The sequence below is a fragment of the Mesocricetus auratus genome, unplaced genomic scaffold (genome assembly GCF_017639785.1).
Source record: "Mesocricetus auratus isolate SY011 unplaced genomic scaffold, BCM_Maur_2.0 Super-Scaffold_100018, whole genome shotgun sequence".
NCBI lineage: Eukaryota > Metazoa > Chordata > Mammalia > Rodentia > Cricetidae > Mesocricetus > Mesocricetus auratus.
In genome coordinates, this window is record NW_024429199.1 from 44,529,092 (window position 1) to 44,549,672 (window position 20,581).

Genomic DNA, 20,581 nt, shown 5'->3' on the forward strand with positions numbered 1-20,581 from the left:
GCCAGCCACAGAGGGCAAGCTCTGAAGAGATTTTGTTTACTGTTTCACCACATTTTTCTCTTCGTCCTGTCATGCCTGCTATCTGGACTTGATTTTCTATTAACTGATCAAACGTTTGTGCTGTGGCTTTCTGGCGATTTCCGTCCCAGTGTTTGAAATAGAGCATTGTGGAGAGCGCTGGCTGTGAGCAGCATGCTGGGAAGCACTGGCAATGTGACAGTCGTAAAATGCAGTGTCTCCTTGTGCTCAATGGAAGTGTGTCAGCAGGGACTGAAAGTAGAAAGGACCGTAATGCCGTCATCCATGGTCATCCATGCGGAAGGATCTACAAGATGTTGCGATGGCTCCTGGCACGACACCCTGCTGTGGGATACTCTTGTGGTGTGTGAAAGGTGTGGCTGAACTTGGATGGCGGGTGAGCGCAGGGACGCCTGAGGCCTGCCGTCATCGGTTAGTGACGTTGGCTTTTATCCTCCCAAGGACAGAGTCTGAGGATTAGCTTTGCTTTATAAAGGTGCCAGAGAGGTTTTAAACAGTCTGTCTAGGATCCACACAGCTAGCATTTGAGTGTGAGTCCTCCCCAATTCCCACACTGATAGTGGTTCTGGAGCCAGTTAAAGGTATTTTTATTCCTTCGTCAAGAGAACATTTTCCTCCTCTTCCCCGTCTTCTCCTACATCCACCTCCATTTCATACCCACCCAACTTTGTGTCCTCATTTCTTAAAAACCCACTATGTCCCATTCGTCCTGCATATGTATTTTTAGGTGTGGGGCCATCTGCTTGAGTATGTTAGACCTGCCAGAGTCACACCCTTAGAGAAAACCGATTCTTCCTCTCCCAGCAGACTTCTGTTGCCGACAGCTCCTCAGCTAGGAGTAGGACTTCTTGTCCCCCCCCCCACGTCGGGACTCTGTCTAAAGCCCGGGCAGGTCTTTCTGCATGCGTGCGCTCACACACCTCCATGAGCTCGTATGCAAGACTGCCCTGCTGTGTTTAGAAAACAGTTGCCTTTGAGGCGGCACATATCACCTCTGACTCTTAACTTTCTCTTCCTCTTTCACCAAGATCGTTGAGCCTTGGGAAGAGAAAGGGTGTGCCACGGGTGTCTCACTTAGGGCTGAGCCCTCAGTCACTTAACACCTTGTATCATGGCCAGTTGTGGGTCTCATAATCACAATCAGCTGCAAAAAGGATCTCTCCTGTGAGGTTGACGGGTGCCCTAATAGACGTGTATAATGCAATGAGAAGTCACTGAGAGTTGGTTTCATACCATGTCCTGTTGGCAGAGTAACTGTAGTGGATTCTTTCCTCAGGCTTATGAGCTGTCTAGCCACAAGTTCTTGAACTCAGTAACTGTGCCGGGTATGGGCTCCATCTTGTGCGTCAGGCCTTAAATCCAGTCAGAAAGTAGTCGGTTACTCCCATGACACGTGTGCCCACCAGTGGGCACCTCTTGCCTGATTGGTCGTTATTGTAGAGTTCACAGCAGAGTAAGATTGGTGACTGTTTTCTCCAGTAGTGTATATAGCACCATCCACAATGGTGAAAACCTAGCCAGTAGGGATGAAGCTCCTAGGTCAATAACAGCTTGATGTCTCCATGTTCCGTGGCTCAAGTATTTGTGACTTCAGCAATAGGGCCGAACTATCAAGTTTGGCAAAGTCACCAAGAGTAGTGGCAATGGTCTGTGATGTTTGGGGGTCTGTGGGACCTCAGTGACCAATAACTCCAGTAGAGGTAACCTATTCTTGACATTGGCCTTTTTATCTGTTAGTCTGTGATATGCTGTCTAGTATTGTTGCTTCATACAGGGTGACTGTGTTTAAGCTCTTTCTAGGCTGTAAATGCTTATATTTCTGCAGCAGTAGCTTTTCATATGCCTTTTCAGAAGGTCTTTAGTGTTAGTTTTCTTTCCTAGTACCTCCTCTACTCTGCCCTCCTACCCCTCACCCCACTTAACCCTCCCTGTTCCACTGTCTCTTTCTTTCCTATGTCATCGCAATCCATCTGCCCTTCTTTGATCCCCTCATCTCTCCATGACTGCTAACTCCTGACCTCTGTGGGTATTCCAGATGAGATACATAAGTCTAAATCTATCAGTGGGCAAAAACATGTTTTCCCTCTGGGTCTAGATTACCTTACTCAGTGATGGTTTTGTACTTGGTGTTGAACCAGAACCTTGTGCACACTAGGCCTCCTCTGTACCATTGATCTGCTCTGCCATCCCAGAACTACTGCTATAACCAATGACATGTGGAAAAGAAAGGAATTACCTCGGGATGTGTAACGTCACCTTTACCCACCCAAATCAGCTATTTTCCAGAGAGTACAAAAGTGGAAATAAGAGTTCTCAAGTTAATACAAAAGTTAAACTATTTGTTCTATTACTTAAATGATGTAGTTAGCCTAGTGAACAGGTAGGGGCCTTGATTACAGTTCAGGGCATTATTGTGTGTACATTTTGGGACTCTGTAGGCATTTTTATGAAAGACCTAGAGTGGTCTGGTAAAAGTACAACCACTTAAGAATCAGTTTTAACTTGCTGATGGAATTTACTAATCTTTAAAAGAGTTTTTATTAGCATATTAATTATACACAGTAGGTCTCGTGGCATTTTCATAGACACATTTCCATGTATCTTGATCCCATGCACAGCCCCTCCCCCAGCTCCTCACACTCCTAATAGCTCCCCCCCCCCGCAGCCCCTTCGGCTTTTGTGTCTGTTGTGTGACCCAGTGAGTTTGATTAGGGTTACTTGCATGAGCTCGGGCATCTCACCGGTGGCTGCACTCCTGAAGAAGTGTCTCTTTTGGTCCCATCAGCCACCATTGTACAACACCTCAGGGAATGAAGGGTGCTCATGAGCCCTACCCCTTCTGCGACAGTGTGCAAACCTCCCAAAGTGTGCGTGGGCAGATGCAGGTGTCACAGGGCCAGTCACTTGATGTATCTGTGTAAGTCAATTAAGAGACTTAACTATGAATGAAACATACGGCTAACACGAGGCAGACCTCACTCTGTAGCCCAGGCTTGACCTCACTCTGTAGCCAAGGCTTGCCTTGTGCCTCAGCCTCCGGTGTGTCAGGGTTACAGGTGTGCACCACTGCATTCTTGGCAGCAGCCAGTTTTCAGCGAGCACTTACTGGGCGCTGAGCATGGCTTATTACATTGAGCCTTCCAGTTAAGTGCTTATGGTGTATTCCCTTCCATGAAACATTGGTTTGTCTAGTGTAACAAAAGCCATGTAAGGAACACAGACAACCAGGATTGGAACAGTCTCGTCTCGTGAGCTCTGCTGAGCCTGCCCACATCACAGCATGATGTCCTCCAGTCGTCGTCACTCGGCTCCTGCAGGAACAGGACTTGGAGTTTTGACCATTATAAATAATGCGACTGGGAGCCTTTTGTGCACATGTCTGCTACATATCTTTAGTATATGTATGTGCCTGGGGAGAAACTTGTATGTCTTTAGTTTCCACAGGCAATGCGAAACTGGCCTCATGTTGTCCTGTGCAAGGTGTTGCTTGTACAAGTAGTTACAGCGATTATTTCTTGTTATCTTTTCATCATAATAAGTTTTAATTTTCACCAATTTAGTGTTATTTTTTGTTGTTGGTGTTTAAGTTGGGTACCACTTCTCGAGCCTTAGACTTTTTTCTGTAGTATAGGAGCCTTGTGTGTGCCTACAAGGCAAGCACTGTACACTGAGCTCTATCCCTCAGCCCAGTGCTTTCTCTAAAATGTTTGCACAAATACTGCGCCAGTTTTTAAGTGCATGGTTTTTTCTGATATCTGGCTGTTGGCCTATAGCTTCTGTATTTTATTGTTTATGTGTGATATTTCTGCTTTGGCTTAGGTTTTCACTCTGTTGTTTCTGTTGAAATTTTGTGGTTTAAAAGTATTGACATCATTTTTAATTGATTAATGCTTCCCTTAAGAAACTTTCTTCTCCTGCAAGTTAATGAGGATTTTCTTGCGGGTTCTGTTTCAAAGCTTCTATTTTCCCATTTGACATGTAGATCTTCATACTGCCCGGAATTGATTTCCATAGGACGGCACTCGATTTCATTTTACTTTTCTTCCACGGGGTGCCCACTTGTTTTGGCTAGGTGTACTGTTTTACTCATTTAATGCTCACCACAGGTGTGGTTACTGCTCTTAATCCTTGCTTCTTCAGTTTGCTTGGTCAGATGAAGCAGGAGTCATTTCCTTCAGAGTCCTCAGCAGTGAATTAAGTGGATATGTATTAACACCATCTTCTCCTGCAGCTCTGCAGTCTGTATTGGTAGAGTGTGTTGTGAGCATCTATCTCAGTCACATTTATTCTGGCCTCTGTGTTTAAGAGGCAGCACACCGTTTTATCATACGAAAGACAGAAGCGACCCCTTAAGGCAGCTCTGTGTGTGTGTGTGTGTGTGTGTGTGTGTGTGTGTGTGTGTCTGTGTGTGAGTGTGTGTGTGTCTGTGTGTGAGTGTGTGTGTGTGTACCTTCTAGCACATGAGTGTGTTTATAGAGACGGCTTGACACGATACCTTCCTTGGTTGCCCATTTATTTTTTAAGACAGTTTCTCACTGAACCCGGAGCTCACCATTTATCTGCTAGACTGCTTGCCCAGTAATTTCTCCTCAGTTTACCTGCTTCTTTGGTGCTGGGACTGCAGGCAAATGCCACCATGCCAGACTTTTCACATGGGTACTGGGGCTCTGAACTCTTGGCTTATGTAGCAAGCACTTTACATGCCGAGTGTCTCCTCAACCCCAAATCCCTAGTTTTCAGACGATAGCTTCTGTCACACATCATTTCCTTGTGATTCTGGATTAGCATTGACTTTATGTTGTGACATAAGTTACCAGAAAGAAAACTGTATTGGCCACAGTTTTGGAGTTGTGTTTCCTGTGTACATAAAGCTTATCTTATTGGCAGTGTTCAGAATGAGGTGGGCTGTTGTGATGTGTGTATGGGGACATTAGTTACTGCTACCCCCACTTTGAGACTTTAGAATTAGGTTAGCTCTCGCTTGGCACGACTGGGCTTTACTGTGTGAGTTTCGCAGGAAAGGAAATTTGTCAAAATCGTGGTATTGTTTGGGAACTGACCGGTAGAGCGCAGCAGGCAGCGTTGTGAGGAAAAAAGTCAGGGACGCCCTGTATCTCTCAGGGAGGAGCAGGGCAGCTCTTCCTGATGCTGAGGCCTCCCTGCTCACCCGAGTGACGTTTGTACTTACTCAACTGTATTCCTTTTTGTTTGGGACTTAAAGGTTCTTTTAAACTCTATCTTTATCCTTTGGGAATTTCATAGAGCACTTTTGGCAAGTTAAAACATGGACAGCAAGAGAAACTGTCGCCCTCTTTTGAGGCGGCCCAGTGGTTGTGGGTGGCACGTCGTACTGTCTGGGCGCTGCTCTGTGCCAGCACTCTGCCGCCCATGTGGGCCACGGGAAATGCTGCCTGCTTCTGTTCAGCCCGTGCCCTTCAGGAAGAGTTGGGCGAGGCCCTGGAATCCAGGGCGGGACTGTGCTTGCCCCTCATTGCAAGCTTGCCAAAGCTGGTGCACAGGTCTATTTTTAGCTCTGCCTGATTTGTAACTCTTAGTATTTTGCTGTTTTCTCTTTAATTTGTCGTTTTCGGTCTGAAGCTAAGTCAGTTAGAAAGAGCTCCAAAGGTGTCAGAAATGACACACTGACTGTGCCCACATTGCACCCGACAGTTCACGCCCACGTGTGGCCACAAGCACTGTCATCGCTCCCTTGAAGGGGAACGAAGGAGGGGTTATGATCCTGAGGAGACACAGGTGGAGAAGTTCTGCAGCGTTCCCAGAGAACGCTGCGAATGCAGTTCCTGTGTTACTAACCGCTCTTTTCTGTTTGTTCTCTTGTAGGCCGGAGTGTGTGTTGGGAGAGTCAGCTTGCAAGAGTCTGGAATCTGACCCAGAGGACTTTTCCGACGAAGCGAATACAGAAAACCTCTACGGCACCTCACCCCCAAGCACGCCACGGCAGATGAAACGCCTGTCAACCAAGCACCAGAGGAACAGCCTAGGGAGGCCGGCCAGCCGGTCAAATCTGAAAGGTGAGCCTGCTCCTAAAGATGCACGTGAGAGGGTGTGGGGCGGCGTGCCACCTTTACGTGACTGCATCGATTTGTGAGTCTTTGACGGTGTTAATGACTCTGGGATCCACTGAGGGAATCTGTTCTCCCCTTTCTCTTCGTGTAAGATCTCAGAGTCCAGCTATGTCCTGCTCCCGGAAGCTGATAACATGGCTCTCTGTCTTCTTACTTCCTCTGAGTTCATCCTGGATGCTCTTTCCAAGATGCTGTACATGCAGCCTGCCCGCCCAGCCACCAGAACCTTGGCATTTAGAGTTTTCTGTTCAGTTCAGCAAACCGCTTTTCTCAAGTTGGATCCCATGGCTTCCTGAAACCTATTGTGTAGATTTGGGTGCATTTTCACCTCGGCTGAGGTTTTCACTCCGCTGACCTCTAGGTCATTTCTTCTCTCCCGGTCCTCAGCCTGCTTTTTCCTTTCCTTGGTCAGTTCTCTTCTCCGCCTCCCAAGTGCTGGGATTAAATTTGTGCCACCCTCCCACCCCCAGCCCATGTCCCCCCATGATTTCCTTACAAAGAGTTAATTTTAAGCTCTCTTTAAAGATACTTATTTGTAGTAGAATTTTTGTTGCAGCTGCAGTTTAGAAACTAGTAACTTTGCATTAAAGTGTGTGACCTTGAGTATCTGTCTCTGTCCATTTCCTCAGGGAAATCTCACATGTGCACTGGGGGTTCTGACCTACACTGTCAGAGAAGGGGGACAGCTGTCTGTAGTGTGTCCTCCACTCCTTGCTTGTCGGGTCACGCTCTTCAGCACAGGAGTTGGGCATCAGCTCCCCATCTTAGTCTAGGAAACTGAGACTTGAGGATTTAAAGCAGAACACCCGATTTTGTCACTAATTCTCGTGGTATCAGCTTTGACTTTTATCTGCGGTCGTGTGACCAAAGGCACTGGTTGTGTTTACGTCACTGCTCCTGTCCTTCTGCCGTTTAGAGAATGGATGGAAAAGAAAAATTGCCATTTCCTTCTCAACTGCTTTGAATTATTTTGTTTCATAAAATTATAAAGTTTTAGGGATGGCAGGGTCTTAGTCACCTACACATCTGCTGTTTCCAGGGAAGCCGCTGATGCTCTTAGGCCTTTAGAGTCACAGCTGTCTAGTTTGAGTCCAGGAACATGGGAACCTTAGTGACTTCTCTTTTACTGCAGAGGATTACACACTGGCTGTGAAGCTCAGAAACACACACAGAAAAGTGCTGACTGTAAGAAAACAATGAACTCTTTGAGCCCATCAGTCTGCTTGCGTGTCTTACACTTGCTCACCGGTGACAGCTGGCTTCTGTGCTTCTTACTTTCTGAGCTGCTCGTGCCTCAGTGACCTGGGCTCCTGGCTCCTGGCTCTGCAGTGCCCTTTGCCATTTGAGCCTCTGGGTTTCTGTTTCAAACGTTCTTGAGGATGTGTTAGAAAGAGCTTCACATGTGTCATCCTGTAAATTATTTGTTGTCAAAGGTTTTGTTGATAAATGCCTAGAGCAGATGTAATGAGGTATCGATCTGGGGCAAGTGGGCCATCTGAATAATGTGGCATTTGTATTTTAACAGTACAGTAGCCCCTTAGAACTCATTTACCCTCAAAATTTAGCTGTGCAGTGTGGTACACAGAGTGCAGACACAGCAGCCGTGCAGTGTGGTACACCGGAGTGCAGACACAGCAGCCGTGCAGTGTGGTACACAGGAGTGCAGACACAGGTGCCGGGTTGTCTGGGTTCTCGTCTGTCTCAGGGACGTTCTGGGTGTGCAACCACTGAGTGTCATTCTCTTATCTGTACAATTATGTTTCTCTTTATAGTGTGTTGAGGGTTATGTGGTAACTGTCATTATTATTTAAAGTAAAAAAATTTCCTTCAGCACTTCGTTTTCTCTTAAAGTGTAATTAAAATCTTGTTTACATATCTTCTTACTAATTGGCAGCCCCCATTTTAGGGCATGGAGACTTGACGAGCTGTTTGTGGTCATACGGCTATTTTACCCCCATTTTAGGGCATGGAGACTTGACGAGCTGTTTGGGGTCATATAGCTATTTTACCCGCATTTTAGGGCATGGAGACTTGACGAGCTATTTGGGGTCATATGGCTATTTTACCCGCATTTTAGGGCATGGAGACTTGACGAGCTGTTTGGGGTCATATGGCTGTTTTACCCGCATTTTAGGGCATGGAGACTTTGACGAGCTGTTTGGGGTCATATGGCTATTTTACCCGCATTTTAGGGCATGGAGACTTTGACGAGCTGTTTGGGGTCATATGGCTATTTTACCTGCAGCTGTCTTCCTAAGCATGTCCCTCCCCTCACAGTTGCTGCTGTAGCTGCTGCTGCTTCTGTCTTCCTTTCTCCTCCTTCTTTTCCTTCGTCCTCCTCATGTCGGTCTGCGTTTCTCCTTCATTCTTTCCATTGACTCCACCGATACGTCCTGTTTTAGAGGATGGATAAGGCGTGGTCCATCTCTTGCAGGGAGCCCACAACAGAGGCAGCACACTAGTGTGGTCAGGTGCATGAGGTGGCCACAGGTGCACAGGAGGGCATGGAGAGGACCTGCTGGAAGACTTCTGGAACGGGTGGTATTTGTGCTGTGAGCAAGCTGAGTCAGGGAGAGCACAGTCTCAGACTCGTGCGTGAGTCATAACAACCTGCTGGTCCCTCGGTATTCTGAGAGCGCCATAGAAGCAATCAGATTGGTCAGATTTCTTTTCAGAACTTTCCAAGGTCTGCAGACTGGAGCATTCCTCCCGCTTTCCTGTGGCTCTGTGAGTCACACCGCTAACTTGAGGACTACAGTCAAAGTTAGACTCACCGTTTGCACAAGTAAGTCCCTGATGAGATTTCCATTATTGTGGTTATCGATTGCCCTTTATAAGCCACCTTGAAACGCTGGGTGACAGTGTATCTAGTCATTGCTCATAATTCTGTCATGCAGGTATTTAGACAAAGTAGAAGGTCATCTGCCCATGCTGTCTGGGAGCCTTAGCTCGAGCGATTCCACTGACTGCAAATATGGCTTGGCTTGGCTAGAGCCCCGACTTGAGCCCTTAGCCCTCCTCCATGTGACATCTTCCGTGTCAGATGTCCCAGGTGGCTCCCTTGCTTTTATGTCTGGATCTGAGCTGAGGTGGCAAGACCAGGCAAGGGTTGGCAGACTTTCTGTGTGGCAGTTTATGTGGCTGTTCTGGATATGTGCAGGTGTCCTGGCCCCTGAGGAGTTACACCTCTCACATGGCAGGTGGCTTCTCTCAGAGCAAGGGTGTTGAGAGCCTAGTGTAGAGAGAGGTTCTGAGGCTTCCTGAGACTCCACTTGGAAGTTCCAATGGATTTCTGTCAATAATGTGTTGGGATGGTAAACTCAAACAGGAGACATTAGAGGTGAGACACTGGTACTAAGAAGAGCACTGCATCCTAGCAGGCAAACACTGCATCCTAGCCGGTGACCACTGTATCCTAGCAGGAGAGCACTGCATCCTAGCTGGTGAGCACTGCATCCTAGCTGGTGACCACTGTATCCTAGCAGGAGAGCACTGCATCCCAGAGGTGCTCTGCATCTTAGCGGGAGAGCTCTGCATCCTAGCCAGTGAGCACTGTATCCTAGCAGGAGAGCACTGTATCCTAGCAGGAGAGCACTGCATCCTAGCTGGTGAGCACTGCATCCTAGCTGGTGACCACTGTATCCTAGCAGGAGAGCACTGCATCCTAGCTGGTGAGCATTGCATCCTAGTTGGTGAGCACTGCATCCTAGCAGGAGAGTTCTGCATCCCAGAGGTGCTCTGCATCCTAGCGGGAGAGCTCTGCATCCTAGCCAGTGAGCACTGTATCCTAGCAGGAGAGCACTGCATCCCAGAGGTGCTCTGCATCTTAGCGGGAGAGCTCTGCATCCTAGCGGGAGAGCACTGCATCCTAGCTGGTGAGCACTGTATCCTAGCAGGAGAGCTCTGCATCCTAGCAGGAGAGCACTGCATCCTAGCCAGTGAGCACTGCATCCTAGCAGGAGAGCTCTGCATCCCAGAGGTGCTCTGCATCCTAGCGGGAGAGCTCTGCATCCTAGCCAGTGAGCACTGTATCCTAGCAGGAGAGCACTGCATCCCAGAGGTGCTCTGCATCTTAGCGGGAGAGCTCTGCATCCTAGCGGGAGAGCACTGCATCCCAGAGGTGCTCTGCATCCTAGCGGGAGAACACAGCATCCTAGCTGGTGACCACTGTATCCTAGCAGGAGAGCACTGCATCCTAGCTGGTGAGCATTGCATCCTAGCTGGTGAGCACTGCATCCTAGCAGGAGAGTTCTGCATCCCAGAGGTGTTCTGCATCCTAGCAGGAGAACACAGCATCCTAGCTGGTGAGCACTGTATCCTAGCGGGAGAGCTCTGCATCCTAGCAGGAGAGCACTGCATCCTGGCCAGTGAGCACTGCATCCTAGCAGGAGAGCTCTGCATCCCAGAGGTGCTCTGCATCCTAGCGGGAGAGCTCTGCATCCTAGCCAGTGAGCACTGTATCCTAGCAGGAGAGCACTGCATCCCAGAGGTGCTCTGCATCTTAGCGGGAGAGCTCTGCATCCTAGCGGGAGAGCACTGCATCCTAGCCAGTGAGCACTGCATCCTAGCAGGAGAGCACTGCATCCCAGAGGTGCTCTGCATCCTAGCGGGAGAACACAGCATCCTAGCTGGTGAGCACTGTATCCTAGCGGGAGAGCTCTGCATCCTAGCAGGAGAGCACTGCATCCTAGCCAGTGAGCACTGCATCCTAGCAGGAGAGCTCTGCATCCCAGAGGTGCTCTGCATCCTAGCGGGAGAACACAGCATCCTAGCCAGTGAGCACTGTATCCTAGCAGGAGAGCACTGCATCCCAGAGGTGCTCTGCATCCTAGCGGGAGAACACAGCATCCTAGCTGGTGAGCACTGTATCCTAGCGGGAGAGCTCTGCATCCTAGCAGGAGAGCACTGCATCCTAGCCAGTGAGCACTGCATCCTAGCAGGAGAGCTCTGCATCCCAGAGGTGCTCTGCATCCTAGCGGGAGAACACAGCATCCTAGCCAGTGAGCTCTGCATCCTAGCAGGAGAGCACTGCATCCTAGCCAGTGAGCACTGCATCCTAGCAGGAGAGCTCTGCATCCCAGAGGTGCTCTGCATCCTAGCGGGAGAACACAGCATCCTAGCCAGTGAGCACTGTATCCTAGCAGGAGAGCACTGCATCCCAGAGGTGCTCTGCATCTTAGCGGGAGAGCTCTGCATCCTAGCGGGAGAGCACTGCATCCTAGTCAGTGAGCACTGCATCCTAGCCGGAGAGCACTGCATCCCAGAGGTGCTCTGCATCCTAGCGGGAGAACACAGCATCCTAGCTGGTGAGCACTGTATCCTAGTGGGAGAGCTCTGCATCCTAGCAGGAGAGTACTGCATCTTAGCCAGCAAACACTGCATCCTAGCAGGAGAGCACTGTATCCTAGCAAGAGAGCACTGCATCCCAGAGGTGCTCTGCATCCTAGCGGGAGAGCTCTGCATCCTAGCCAGTAAGCACTGCATCCTAGCAGGAGAGTACTGCATCCTAGCCAGCAAACACTGCATCTTAGCAGGAGACCTCTGCATCCCAGAGGTGCTCTGCATCCTAGTGGGAGAACACAGCATCCTAGCCAGTGAGCACTGTATCCTAGCAGGAGAGCACTGCATCCCAGAGGTGCTCTGCATCCTAGTGGGAGAGCACTGCATCCTAGCTGGTGAGCACTGCATCCTAGCTGGTGAGCACTGCGTCCTAGCAGGAGAGCACTGCGTCCTAGCAGGAGAGCACTGCATCCTAGCTGGTGAGCACTGCATCCTAGCTGGTAAGCACTGCATCCTAGCGGGAGAGCACTGCATTCCCAAGGTGCTCTACATCTGCATCCCGGTGAGCGAGCACTGCATCCTAGCGGGCAACCTCTGTGTCCCAGCTGGCCAGCTATACTTTGTAAGGCTGCACTGTCACGGGGCTTTAAAGCGCAGTCATTAGAGCCTGCAGTATGGATGAAGGCTGCTGTTTCCTGCTGTGTGGTGGGTGACTGCCATCTTGTCAGCACATTTAAACTCATGCTTTCTTTGGACCCATTTTCCTTAGGGGTTTTCTCCCATACTTTCAAATAAGTACTCCTCTGTGTCTTTGTACGCTGTGGAGTTATTTTGGAGACTAGCTACTTAGTGGCAAATCTGCTGTATTGGAAAGTGTATGTTTAAAGTTGGTAGATAGTGCCTAGGCTGTTCCTCTGCAGGGCTGTTCTTGCTTTTACTCTTAGCACAGTGTATGCAAGCCTTGTTTGTTTGTATTTTCTACATTATTAGTGTTTCGAGTTTCTGCTAGCCTGCTTTAGCTGTTTAAAGTTGCTTTTTTTTTTCTTTTCTTTTCCCCAAGACAGGGTTTCTCTGTGTAGCTTTGACTGTCCTGAAACTTGCTCTATAGATCAGGTTGGCCTTGAACTCAGAGATCCACATGTCTTGGCCTCCCAAGTGCTGGAATTAAAGATGTGCTGTGCCACCACCACCACCACCACCTCCCGACAAATTTGCTTGTAGGTGTTTCCTAAGGGGAATTGATTGCAATTAAATACATAGAGGTAGTGTGAAATTTGTTAGAAAAAGGAGGTCCAATACAAATACCATGTATAGACGTCATGTGTATCTAAACCCAGGATATGTGTACACCAACAGCTTGAAACAGTGTTTATGGGAAGCAGCTTTGAGAAAAACGCAGGAGCAAAGGCCAAGTCATCTGCGTATGTTCTTTGTGCCACTGTCATGGTGACTCTGAAGCCCTAGCGTTGCCATGCGATTCTCAGATGGTGTCTGTTACCCAGAACAGGGTCGGAAGCACTGGCCTGGGCTGCAGAGACGGCTCAGTGGTTTAGAGTGCTTGCTGCTCTTCAGAGGATGGGAGTCTAGTTCCCAGCACCCGCATCAGACAAGCCGCCTTTAACCCCAGTTCTGGAGATGCGGTACCCTCTTCTGGACTCTTTAGGCATACACATGCGTCACGTGTAAATAGAAAGGATAGTAAATCTTTTCTAAAACAAAGTCCCAGCCTAGAATTTGTCCCACACCTGAGAAGTTTCTCTTCTCAGAATGGCTCATCCCAAGCTGTGCTACACCATGTATGTGTGAAGACATTGCATAGGCTGCTAACTCAAGCCCATTGCGCAAACTATAGTCTCTCTTGGTGTTGGTCAGGAGCAGACCACTCCCAACTCCAGCTGTGCGTGCGAGTTTTTCAAAACCTGACTGACAAAGCCCACGGCAAGGGTGTCAGCATGATTCCAACTGTGTGGGCACGCTGCCTGTGACACTGTGGGGACACGCTGCCTGTGACACCATGGTTGCTGCTTCATTCTTTTGAAATTCCTGCTTACTGTACTTAAGCTGTGTGAGTCGGTGCACGCGGAGGGCAGAGGTCAACACTGGGCTTTCCCTTGCCTGCTCTGCAGTTTCTCTACTGTGGCAGGGTCTCTCTCTGAACCTTGAGGTCATGAGTTCAGTGGCACTGACTGGCCAGCAGGTCCCAGATCCTCCCGTCACCACCTGGCTGGCAGCACAGGGCTCACAGATGACCGTCAGCCCACCTGATTTTGATGTGGAGTCAGGGGTTCAGGCGGCATGAGTGGAAGCATCTCCTCAGCCCAGTGCCTCAGGTTCTCATGTCTTGTCGCCTCATTCTACCAGGAAGCTTTAGTTTGCTTCTAAATGAAGACATTTTGCACAACAGGGGCATCGGTTGGCTCTTCTCCTGAACTCAGTCTCTGGCACACTTCCTGTGCCATTTCCCCTTCTTAAAGTCGAAGGCGTCTACATGAAATTGAGGGGTTCAGTGCATTTGTAGTGTTGTATTTGACAGTTTGTTCAGAGTATAAAAGAACACAAGTATATAGTAAGAGAAACGAATACAAACATCACAAAATCACCAGGTGCTGGGCTTTGACTACTTTCAAGTTTCAGCTTATGAGCCTGTGTTTGCACGGTGATAGTCTGAGTGGAAGAGCATGTGAGTATCAGTTTGGTTTGAACAGTGACTAGCTTATATTTTAGAGTTTCATACTGCTGATTTTTTCCCTTTCAATAGAGAAAATGAACACGCCAAATCAGTGTCCACACAGAGACGCAGGGAAGGGAGTGGAGACGGTGGAAGAGTACAGCTACAAGCAGGAGAAGAAGATCCGAGCCACCCTGAGGACCACAGAGCGAGACCATAAGAAGAACGCCCAGTGCTCCTTCATGCTGGACTCCGTGGCCGGGTCTTTGCCAAAAAAATCGATTCCAGACGTGGATCTCAATAAGCCTTACCTCAGCCTCGGCTGCAGCAACGCCAAGCTGCCGGTCTCTATGCCCATGCCTATAGCCAGAACTGCACGGCAGACTTCCCGGAGTGACTGCCCAGCGGATCGCTTAAAGTTCTTTGAAACACTGCGCCTTTTGCTAAAGCTTACCTCAGTCTCGAAGAAGAAGGACAGGGAGCAGAGGGGACAAGAAAACACGGCTGCTTTCTGGTTCAACCGATCCAACGAACTGATCTGGTTAGAACTCCAGGCCTGGCACGCAGGTCGCACCATCAATGACCAGGACCTCTTTTTATACACGGCTCGCCAAGCCATCCCAGATATCATCAATGAAATCCTCACGTTCAAAGTCAATTACGGGAGCATTGCCTTTGCCAGAAACGGAGCTGGTTTCAATGGCGCCTCCCCGGAAGGGCAGTACAGAACCCCTCACGGGGCAAACAGGACGGGCTGTTCAACGTACCACGAGCACCTCCAGCGCCAGAGGGTCTCCTTTGAGCAGGTGAAGCGGATAATGGAGCTGCTGGAGTACATGGAAGCACTTTACCCATCGCTGCAGGCGCTGCAGAAGGACTACGAAAGATACGCTGCGAAGGACTTCGAGGACAGGGTGCAGGCGCTCTGTCTGTGGCTGAACATCACGAAAGATTTGAATCAGAAGCTGAGGATTATGGGCACCGTTCTGGGCATCAAGAACCTCTCAGACATTGGCTGGCCAGTGTTTGAGATCCCCTCCCCTCGGCCATCCAAAGGCCACGAGCAGGAAGACGAGGGCGAGGACACGGAGGGACAGCTGCAGGGGCTGGAGAGCGGGACGGAGGAGAGCGACGGGGAGCGCACCCCCAGCCCGAGGGCCCCAGAGCTTAGGCCGTCCGCACACAGCTGTGTGGACATCCTCGCACAGGACTGCATACCCAGGAAACTCGAGAGGCTCGAGTCCGAGGAGGACTCTGCAGGCTGGGGAGCAACAGACTGTGGTCCCGAAGCCGGCTTCAGCAGACACTGTCTGACTTCTATTTATAGACCGTTTGTGGACAAAGCCCTGAAGCAAATGGGCCTGAGAAAGCTGATTTTACGGCTTCACAAGCTGATGCACGGCTCCCTGCAGAGGGCGCGCGTCGCGCTGGCGAGGAGTGACCATCCAGCGGAGGTAGGTTTCAGAGGGGGCTGTGCCACAGGGTCACAGCTCCAGTCCCACTTACTGGGCAGCGCCGGTCGTACGGTCTTTCCTAACACTGCAAGGCGTAAGTGGCAGATGTAAGCTGTGCATGTAATTAGTGCCATAAGGTATTACGGTAAGGGGACTATGGAAAGCTCACCTGGGTTTATTAATGCCATAAAGTATTACGGTAAGGGGACTATGGAAAGCTCACCTGGGTTTATTAATGCCATAAAGCATTACGGTAAGGGGGCTATGGAAAGCTCACCCTGGTTTAGTGAACAAAGGTAGTGTGTGGACAGAACCCAACCATGTAAACACCGTCTAGACACGGGTGAGCTGGGGTGCCACGTGCTGCCGCTGAGCCAGGGATAGAGTTGGCGGCACACACAGGCTTTTCAAAATGGACACGGCCTCCAGAGTCACAGGTCAGCCATTCTCTCGCTCATTCATTCATTCATTCATTCATTCATTCATTCACTCACTCACTCGCTCAGCCATTTATTCACTCACTCTTTCACTCATTCACTTGTTCACTCGCTCACTCGCCCACCCGCCCACCCGCCCACCCTGGTCCTGAGGGGCCTTGTTCGTGTTAGTCAGTGCTCCACCACCGAGCTGTATCTCCAGCTCTTTGGATTCTCTGAAAAATCTCGTTCTGGGCTGGGATGTAGCTGAGCGCTAAGCCTCGGGTTTAGTCTCGGTCTCTGGCATGGCAAAACAACGAACACAAAACACCAGAGAGCCCCGAACCAGCACGGGAAATAGCCTACCACCCTGCTGCGCAGCCAGGCCCAGAAAGCAGTGTGTGAAGACCACACACGAGGCAGGCACATACAGCTGGTCAAGGCTGATGTGCTCCGAGCAGGTAGAGCATCTCCCACCACGTCAGGCCTGGAGCATGGCTGCTAGGTCCAGGAAGAAGGTCGTGATTTGGCTTGGGGAGCTTGACTCTTTCCAAAGTCCTTGCTGTTGAGGGTGGTAAAATTAAGAAGGGCTATATTGTGGGGCATTGACCTAGAGTCCAGAGTAGAAGGAGTAGTTTTTCTCTCCTGAGGTCGCATGTTCACAAGGCTGACAGCACAGGTCTGTCCTCTGAGATTCCAGGTTCCTGGGTGGGTTGGTGAGTCCAGTTTTAGCAGCCCAGGGTTTGCAGCTCTGTGTCTGCATCCTCACGGCCAGGTCAAGTGCTCACACACAGCAAATGAAGTGTTTTTCCTTCTCACACATGAGTCACTATAATCAGATCTCATCATGTAGATTTCACAAAGCAAAACTGTAGATGTCAAACGAGGATTTGTTGTCGATTTCACATGGTGAATTCTGTGCATTAGGAATTCATCTACAGGGGCATCAAGACACGTGTGGCAAGGCGGGGTTGATTATTTTATTTTATTATTTTTTTATTAAAAGGTTAGTTTTGAGGCGGTACAGTTGGCAAAGGCTGTAATGAGAATTGCCTTCAGATGGCTGAAGTAGGAAGCGTCCACCATTTCAGTTGCGTTCATACGGTGTCAGATAGTCAGAGTCACAGGTACAGCTGGGATCCTGCAGCCCAGGCTGACCACACTGACAGGTCAGGAGGCCCCGAAGCCACAGTCAGAGTCTGTGTCCATCCCCACCTCAGGGGCACAATGCCTGTAGGCGGAGGTGGGGATGCATGGGTGCCATGTGCGTGCATGTGTGAAGTGTGTGCTGTACATGCATGTGCTTTCGTGAGTGCGTGTACCCTCATCCCGGGTTTATTTCGTCTCAGTCATGGTGCTTAGTATTTCAGGGAAAGAGCCACAGTTGTTTTCAGGGCTCAAGGACAGTTTCATTAAAGTTTCAAAGAAAAACCCCAGGGTAGGCCAGCTATAGGTCCCAGCAGCTGCCTGGAGGAGGAGGATGGGGCAGGGAGAAGGGAAGCCTACACCGCGGGAGTCAAGCTGGCATGGAGGTTAGGGGCATGAAGGGCAGGAACTTCACAGTGTGAGGGAAGCGGGCTAAGTAAGGAGAGCCAGCGAGGGGAGCGGAAAGGTTACACTCTGCTAGGCAACCAGCAGAGGGCAGCCTTTGGGGCCGCCTGCTACAGTTGTCTGAGAAGCTGGCCAGAGCCCAGAGCTAAGATCCAGTAACCAGGCCAGTCTCCAGGGTGACTCTCCTCATCACTGACTCAGGCTTTCTGATCCTCAGACTTCTGTCTGGGAAATGCATGTAATAATGCCTTCCTGCCTATCCACAGAATAGTTGAGGCCTGCAAAGGTGCTTGTACATTCTATGTGCGCCGGATACAAACTCCTTCATTATTGTTACATTATTTCTCTATCAAAGCTAAGTATCAATCAGTGTGGATGTCTCTTTATTCTTAAAATGTTAATTTCCCTTTAATCTCTTCCAAGTAATGGTGCATTGGAGGCCTTTGAGGCTTAGGGGTGAAATGCGCTTGTGGTAGTGAGGGCTGGCCCTAGTACTTGCAATGGCATGCAAGCCGGTGCGGTCCTGCCTCAGTGTTGGCAGCCTCCAGACTGGCTCGTGCCACAGGCAGGGCCTAGCATGCCTGTAATTGCATTCTGTCTTTGTGGCTTCTAGGGTGGTATCATTGAGGGACTCCATAGAAAAGTAGTAGCATTTATTTGTGATATTTGATTTTTCTTATGTATGACTTTATATCTATTCCTTACGATTAAATTACTTGTAAGCAGTGTTTGTAAGTGACACTTAATCACCCTTTGGAAGCATGCTCTATAAAATACTTTTCCTGTAAAGCTTTATTGTATTTGTTGTTTAAAAGAATCGCATGCTAGAGCTGTTGCGCATCTGATTGCGTTTATTTTAGTAGCACGAGCAGCATCTATGCTAACGAGCTGTGTGAACTCTGTGGTTGTTGTTAACTGGTCTGCAGAGTGACCTCCTCCCTAGGACACACCCTGGCCCCGCAGTCTCGCTCCAGTCAGTGATGCATTACTTGTAGAGTTCCCAAATAAGGCACTTGTTTGAGACCTGAGAGAGTGCTCTGTGAGAGACTCAGGTTGTCACATGAAAGGCGTTTAAGCCTGTATGATAGACTCATAATGCCAACAGAATCTCCCCCAAAGCCAGGACAGTGTGTGCGCACACAGGGGTCTGTAGTTGCTTGTCCACCTACTTAGAGCAGGGACGAAGCCCTTGTGGTGCTAGCGCTCCACCAACTCTTTGCCCCATTTTAAGCTTTTTTTTTTCTCCTGGCGAGAATCTGTCTGATGTACCCGCGCTCCTTTACCCTGTGAGGGCTAAACCCGGAGCCACCACAGTAGAGTCCAAGTGTTCCCTTTGCTATTGTCCTTTCCGTTAGTACTTCCCTAGCGCCGCCCAGGGAGGTTTTAATTTATTTTAGGATAGTGTATTAGATAGTAACAGTACTTGACTGCATGGCTGTATCATCACAAGCAATGAGAAAGTGCTTGGTTACTGTCTTAACTACTCTCTCAGATTAGAAATTATTAAAATTACATGTTTAGTGGCCAATAAAATACTGTTTGTCTTTGACAGTTAAACACTCTGATGTCTTTCCTGTAACACAGGAAGCCTGAAGAGCCTGCCTTCTCTTAGAGTGGACACAACATCAAGGCCTAGGCTTACCAGGTGCCAGGCAGTGTCATTTCTGCAGTTTACCCCTGAGGAAACTGGGTTAGAGAGGGGGTAATCTCCGAATCACAGTGCCGTGGATTACTAGGGGAGCCTGAGCTATCTGACTTTAAAACATGCCTGGTTTCCAAGCCCAGCTACACATCAGCATTGCCCGGACAGCTTTAGACACACACACCACTGCCTGTCCTGGATAGCAAGTTAAGATCCTCTAGTGCAGAATGCGGGGCTGATATCATGAACACATCGGTGGTCTAGCCACGCTAGCCCAGTGCAGTTCTGAGTCAGGCACTCCAGGCACAGAGGCTGCGGTGTCGTCTCCCTGCCATTCCGTGTAGCCTACGTTAGTGTGAAGCTGCTGGGGTATTTGCTTCAGTCATTGCCTGTCTGATTTCATAAGTAAAGTCAAGAACTTTGAGTGACAGCTGGAAGCACATACTCGCTCCTTTGTCTAGAGGTTTTCTGTTTTAAAACAGATTTACATGGGGGAGGCTCTGCCACATGGTTTGACAGCCTCGAGCCAGTGGAGTCAGACCTGATAGAAGATTGGACTTGGATGGAAGCCACAGGGAGAGCTGGATCCCATGGTAACGGTATAGCAACAGGGAGGAGAGCCAGTAGCCACCTGCGCCCGAGGAGAGGGAGAGTCGAGCAGCTGGTCAAGGGTACGCACGCTGTGCGCAGCAGCACCAGGACACGGGCCCAGAAGTCTGGCTAGGCTGTGCCTGCTCTTGGCAATACCGTACTGCCTCCTAGAGTTAACGTTTTGCCTCATGTGTTTTTAAAGATAATGTTACTGATCTTATACACATATAATACTACCTTTTAACTTAGTGGTTAGTGTTGTAAATGGGAGGAGTTCATCTGAGACTCTGGGCTGGGGTTTTCAATTGGAATACCAGGGTTGTTGGTTCTGGGCCTCATTCCCACACAGGGACTGCTGGCTAGAGCTGACCAGAAGCATAACAGCAAGTTCACCTCAGCCCCTCCCCCATCCACCCCAGTGCATCTTTGTCTGCTGTGTGCTTGGCTCCATAGAAATTTCAGTTTGCTATGGCATCCTTAAGTAGCACAGGAACAAATCTGAGAACCACGACTTCTTGATAGTTGGCGGTCTGGGAGTCAGATGTTTCATGGTGCTGTTGGGGGTGCTGGAGAAGAATCGAGGTGGGCTCCTGTGGGAGTGTTCTCTGCTAACTTACTGCTCAGACATTGGTTCAGCATTCCTGTAACTAGCTGGAGATTATAAAACAGTCTTTTCTTCAGGACCAGCGCTCTAGCAGGGAAGAACTCAGGCAGATAACTGCAGTGCTGGATATGACTGAGTAACTAAGCATGCGTCTGAAAGACGTGCGGATTGTGAGAAACGTGCTCCCCAAGGCAGCCACACACAACTGCCAGAGGCAGGCATTCAGGCCTCCTCCTCTCGAGGAAACTGA

The 20,581-nt window shown here is 49.5% G+C and overlaps 1 protein-coding gene across 3 annotated transcripts in view; it reads left to right on the forward strand.

Moving 5' to 3' along the window:
• Map3k4 (mitogen-activated protein kinase kinase kinase 4) overlaps positions 1-20,581 on the forward strand; it is a 91,413-nt gene that overhangs the window by 29,421 nt on the left and 41,411 nt on the right. For all 3 annotated transcript variants that reach the window (XM_040758171.1, XM_040758169.1, XM_040758170.1), the window contains exons 2-3: positions 5,881-6,071; positions 14,164-15,527. In XM_040758171.1, coding sequence (XP_040614105.1) covers positions 5,881-6,071; positions 14,164-15,527 — 1,555 coding nt within the window. The remainder of the gene's footprint in view (positions 1-5,880; positions 6,072-14,163; positions 15,528-20,581) is intronic.